The sequence below is a fragment of the Nuphar pumila genome, chromosome 4 (genome assembly GCF_984573655.1).
Source record: "Nuphar pumila chromosome 4, dmNupPumi1.hap1.1, whole genome shotgun sequence".
Taxonomy (NCBI): domain Eukaryota; kingdom Viridiplantae; phylum Streptophyta; class Magnoliopsida; order Nymphaeales; family Nymphaeaceae; genus Nuphar; species Nuphar pumila.
In genome coordinates, this window is record NC_143252.1 from 118,737,246 (window position 1) to 118,743,476 (window position 6,231).

General features: G+C 38.7%; 1 protein-coding gene across 1 annotated transcript; it reads left to right on the top strand.

Annotated features, from left to right (window-relative positions):
• Window positions 1–537: 537 nt before the first annotated feature.
• Window positions 538–1,442, top strand: LOC149840797 (photosystem II reaction center proteins PsbY, chloroplastic-like). The gene has a single exon (XM_090003340.1). It carries the CDS (start codon window positions 655–657, stop codon window positions 1,249–1,251), a length of 597 nt encoding a protein of 198 aa, XP_089859466.1. The 5' UTR covers window positions 538–654; the 3' UTR covers window positions 1,252–1,442.
• Window positions 1,443–6,231: the final 4,789 nt, after the last annotated feature.

The window sequence follows — 6,231 nt, forward strand, 5'->3', positions numbered from 1 at the left end:
AAAAACTACATGATTTTTTCAGAATAAGTAGCCGATAAAAACATAAATATAATGTTTTAAACGGTTTTTGACAAAAAAATCTTTAAAGAAATTAAAAATATCACAAGAAATTACCGCTTTTGACTTTCTGGTAATTTATCACGATAATTTCACAAGATTTTTTCCATAAATCTCGTGAGATTTAACACTATGCTATAGCTAGGTAGTGCAAGTAGAGGGAAGCAGATCAGGTCATGCTGAACATGAGCGTTTTTGCTCATGCTGACATCGTGGCCATCAGATTTGTATTTTAAAAGATCAAAAGTCAACAAAACCAAGTGGCATTCATCCAAAAACGCTCATGTTCAGCATGACCTGATCTGCTCCCAAAATAGAGATAGTCGATAGGATTCCAGATGGTTCCAATGACAAAAGAGTAAGATTTGCAAATTCTAATGTGTGGCTAGTGTGATGAGGCTTGGGTAGATGTGGATAAGGTGAGAATCCAACCAGGACTGTCCCATTGGACGCCGTAAGGCCAAGTTGTAATACTACTTCCCCATTGCCTTGCTTGCTTCCAAGTTCCAACCCCAAAACCACATTCTGCATAGCACCCTCTAAGGCAGCAAAGCCATCAGAGGAGAATCACACCCACAAAACCAGACCAACAGAAAAATGGCCACCATGATCACATCATCCATCCTCAACCCCAAGTCGTTGGCTGCACCAAACCCATCTCCTACCAACCCCAAGCCCACAAAGTCCCAGCCATCGGGCCTAACTCTCCCCCTCCAAAGCCTCCCCAAGTCCTTAACCAACTCCACCAGCTTGAAAACAGCAACAGGTGCAGCAATTGCCACCTCCCTGCTCTCGTCGCTCGCCTTCAGTGACGCCGCCTCCGCGGCCGACCAAATCTCCGACATCGCAGCGGCAGCCGGCGAAGACAAACGTGGACTGGCTCTCCTCCTCCCCATTGTTCCTGCACTTGGGTGGGTGCTCTACAACATCCTCCAGCCTGCACTCAACCAGCTCAACAGAATGAGGGAGACCAAGGGGGTGATTGTGGGTGTTGGTCTTTCTGCTGCTGCTGCATCTGGGCTGCTGTACACACCAACCTCATCTGCTCTTGAGATTGCACAGATTGCTGAGGCTTATTCTGGTGATAACAGGGGTCTGCTGCTTCTGTTTGTGGTCAGTCCTGCCCTTGCATGGGTGCTCTACAACATATTGCAGCCAGCCTTGAATCAGATCAACAGGATGAGATCTGGATAAGCTGTGTACTATTGTCAATCACTTGATGTCTTGAAAGGGAATGTTTTAGGACATTTTGGAGAACTTTGGTTTATATGATTTGTTGCTTTGATGGCTCCGTGGTTAAAGCATGATCGCTTGTTTAAATTAGTTCTTGAATGCTCTGTATATGAACCAAAATGTCTTTGTAATACATGAATGATGTTCTATAATTTGTGCATGGTTTGTGGCGTTTAATTTGTGCAAGTCTCGGTACTCTTTCCTCTTTCTGCTCGTTCGCTTTTGTTGCTTTTCCCTGCCGCGAATTTCTCGAATGGAATTCGGTTTGTGGATGAGATGGTTGAGATCTTTGAGTCGATCGTTGTGGTTTACTGAGTTTGAAGCGGTGGAATTAAGCTTGAGTTTGATTCCTGGTTGCTTTATATGTTGATTGAAATAATTTTGTTGTCGATCATGGCGGGACTTGGCACTTAGGAATTCCTTTTGGTCGTCGTGTATATCACATTTTCAACGTCTGAACTTGTTTCCCATGCCAACTCCACTCCCGACTGCCTCCGACCCCCACCCCACCTACCACATTAAGTCCTATACATTCTTCCAGGACTTCACTCTCTTCTTCCGGCCCTACCACCTCATCATCGTGCGGGAGAGGGTTGTGGGCGAGGGAGGTGGAAGGAAAGATGATTCAGCAACTCACTTCCCGGAAACGAAGTCCAACCAGAACAGGGTTGTCAAGACTCTCGATAACCAAACAAAAACCCTAACCCCTAACTCTCTCCACCCTCTTCTCCATATGTTTTCTTGGTCACTAGGGTTTTCTATTTTCCTTGCTTCGATTGTGTTTCTGTTCATCCAATCTGGTTTTCCCCTGTATATGGGATGCTTAATTGGGTTTCTTAAAACCATTTTGGTTTCAATTCATCATTTATGGCTTTGTTTCAATTTGGACTATGGTTTGAATCATCGTGTTAAAAAATAGTGCCTCACCTTTGTTATGGCATAAGGGCTTATTTGTAAACAAAGAATTGAAAGGCTTGTCAAATGATATTCTTAGTTCCCATGATTTCACATGATTTTCCTAACTTTTATGTTTGTGTTGAGTGTATAAAAAAGAAACGAACAAATATAAAGAAATCAGGTACCGAAAGGAGAACAGACATCTTAGAATTAATTTATACAGATATTTGTAGACTCTTCATTACGGTTTATTGGAATGGTCAAAAATATTTTATTACGTTCATAGATGACTATTCTCATTATGAGTATATATATTTAATTCATAAAAAGTCTCGATCTCTGGATGTGTTCAAATTATATAACGCTGAAGTTAAAAACTAACTTCGCAAAAGAATTAAGGTCGTTAAATCTGACCGTGATGATGAGTATTATGGTAGATATGATGAATCAGGTGCACAACGCTCAGGGCCTTTTGCTAAATTCCTAGAGGAATGTGTGATCGTTCCTCAATATACCATGTCAGGTACCCCTAGCATGAATGGTGTAACAGAAAGACGAAACAATATTCTTAAAGATATAGTAAGGAGCATAATTTCTTATTCTACCTTACCAGAGTACCTTTGTGTAGGAGCATTAAAGATTGTTGCCTATGTTTTGAACAGGGTACCCTCTAAAGCAGTAACCAAGACTTTATATAAATTGTGGACAGGCTGAAAGCCTAATTTAAAACATTTTCATGTTTGGGGATGTTCAATTGAGACTAGGTTGTATAAGCCATATGAAAAGAAACTGAATTTCATAACGGTTAGCTGCTATTTTGTTGGGTATTCTGAAAGGTTCAGGGGCTATAAGTTTTATGACCTTGTGAATAAGTCTTTTTTCGAAACGAGAAAAGCTTGTTTCTTTGAGGGTGCTGAGTTTGAGGGAGTGATAAAGTAAAAGACATTACTTTTGAAGAATAGTCTATTTTTCTTCCTACAGTTGTTGATGACAATGATCTGATTCTCATTCCTGACATTGCTTCTAGTAATTTGGATCAAGGTAATGTTTCATATCTCCCTATCCAAAATTAAGTTTTTACTCCTGCAGTTCATGTTAAGACATATGTAATAATACATCTATATATATAAATATAGATGTATTTACCATAATACCCGATAGGGGTATTATGGTCTTTTCACAAGTACCCAATAGGGGTACTTGTTTTATTCCTTTTATTTTGCTGTTTTTATTTTTTGTTTTTTGTTTTTTAAAATGTATTTTGGGATACCGAAAAGGGCCCCCACAATGGAGTCGTTGGGGCCCCCAACAGTCACAATTGTGACCGTTGGGGCCTCCCAACGATTCTATTGGGAGCCCCCCTTGGTCTCCCTTCTCTTATAAATAGGGGGAACCCCCCTTGTATTATGTATGGCTCTTAGAGAGCTCCTCTTCAATAAAAGAAATATTCTTTTATGTGTGTAGCCTTATTATAAGGCCCTTCGTATATCCCTTGGTGGATTTTCTCTCTTGTGCTTGTTTCTTTTGTCCGTGTTGGACATTGTGAATGCTTTGACATTCTTGAATTCTTCCGCATACATCATTACATGGTATCAGAGCCATACGATCTTCTAAGGTAAAATCGTGTCTCTCTCTACTTCCTTTCTTTCTCACATCTTCATTTTGTAGCAATGGAAGTCAAGATCGATCTATCATTCAAACTCAATGAGAAAAATTACATGATGTGGGCATCCGCAATGAAGAATAATCTCAAAGGCAAGAAGCTTTGGGGTTATGTAATGGGAACCGTTCCGGAACCCCAACTTAAGCTCACAAAGATGAAAGGAGATCAAGAGAAAGCACTTGAAGGCGATGCTCGTCTCAAGGCCATTGAAGATTATAATCACCAAATGGAAGATTGGGAGAGCAACCATGCAAAAATCCTAGCATGGTTTATGAATAATGTCGAACTCAAGGTATGTGCAAATATTGCAAAATTTCACCGCGCAAATGAAGCTTGGTTTTTTATGAAGGGTATGTTTACCCAAAAGGATCTTGCAAGAGCTTATTTTTTGCAAGAAAAAGTAAGAACCACAAAACAAGGTGACATGAGCATACAAGATTATTATAGTGCTCTAAATCCTTTGTGGGATGAATTGGCTCTTTTAGAGCCTAAATGGGTGGCTATGGAGGATGTGGTACTAAGACAAAAACAAATGGAACAAGATAGATTGTTTCAATTTTTATTTGGGCTTCGTCCCGAATTTGAACAAGTTAGATCCTCACTTCTCCATAGATCTACGTTTCCTCCCTTAGAAGAGGCTATTGCCGAGATTACTCAAGAAGAGACTAGGCATAGCATGGGTAAAAGCATAGAGGAAGTTCTTGCCGTATCTAAACCCGGCAATCATGTTAAAACATACAAACCACCTCATTTTGGTAAGCAAGAGAATGGAGGAAGAAAAATGATTATATGTCATCATTGTTATGAGTCGGGACATATTAAACTCATTTGCCCAAAGCTAAATGGGGCATTCAAGCCAAAGGTGGCTTCCGTTGAAGAATCATCCACCAAAGAAGATGACGGCAAGAACGGGGATCTCAAAGATACTCTTGGACAAATCTCCTTGGCTCTCCAACAAATTCTAAAGGCTACTTCTTCCACCTCCGGTGCCGCCATTGCCTCATCATCACCTCTTGGTACGTACTCTTGGATTTTAGATTCCGGAGCCTCTTTTCACATGACTCCTCATGAAAATACATTAACCAATGTGCACACCAATTCAAAAATATCTTGTGTCTCTACGATCGATGGAACTTTTCTCAAAATAAATGGTATTGGAACTCTTGATTCTAAAAATGTTCAAAATTTTCTTGTTCCAAAAGTTAGAATAGTTCCTAAATTAAATCTTAACCTCTTTTCCGTTTCTCAAATAGCCGACCATGGATGTGAAATATCTTTCTCATCCCAAGGGTGCTTTGTGCAAGATCTCCGGTCCGGGAAGCGGATTGGGCAAGGCCATAGGAAGGGATACCTTTATTTTATGGATAACTTAATACTTCCAAATACCTCATTTTGTACTTATGTCCAAGACAAAAATATTGAAACTTGGAATAAAAGGCTTGGACATCCAAGTTACTCTAAAATGTATCTTTTTCCTTTTGAAAACAAGTTTTATAAAGAAAAAGATATCAATTGCAAAGATTGCATTTTTGGAAAAATGAAGTCTACTCCTTTTCCTATTAGAACTTTTGTAACAACAAGACCTTTTGAATTGGTGCATTTCGATGTATGGGGACCATCTCCGGTTCTATCCAAAGGTGGTTATTTGTATTATGTTACTTTTATTGATGATTATACTAGATATGTATGGATTTATTTTCTTAACTTTAAATCGGAAGTTTTAAACTTCTTCAAAGAATTTCATGCAAAAGTTCAAAATCAATTTCAAAGTCAAATATCCATTCTTAGATCTGATTCGGGTGGAGAGTACTTATCAAATGATTTTCAAACATATCTAAAACAACATGGCATTTGTCATCAAAAATCTTGCCCAAGAACTCCTCAACAAAACGGTCTAGCGGAAAGAAAACATAGACATATTTTAGAAACCACTAGATCCTTACTCATTTCTAAAAATATTCCTAAAATTTTTTGGGCCGAAGCCGTGTTAACCTCCACCTATTTAATCAATAGGATGCCATCTTCAAAATTAAACAATATCTCTCCTTATGAAAAACTTTTCAATATGACACCCGACTACAATCGTCTTCGTATTTTTGGGTGTAAATGCTTTGTTCTTTTACATAAAAGAGATAAATTGTCACCTAAAGCAATAAAATGTGTATTTTTAGGATATGGTGAAAATCAAAAGGGCTATAGATGCTTTGACTATAAGAACAATAAATTATTTGTCTCCAAAGATGTGACCTTTTTAGAAGATGAAAATGGATTTGAAATTTTGGAAAAACCAAATGAAATTGATTATATGTTTATCAATGATCTTTTAGAAGACTCAAATGATGACCTTTTGAGTCATCCGGAATTTTTAGAAAATACTCATG

Coding starts and splice junctions, on each gene's coding strand:
- LOC149840797 (XM_090003340.1), top strand. CDS start 655: ATGGCCACCATGATCACATCATCCATCCTCAACCCCAAGTCGTTGGCT.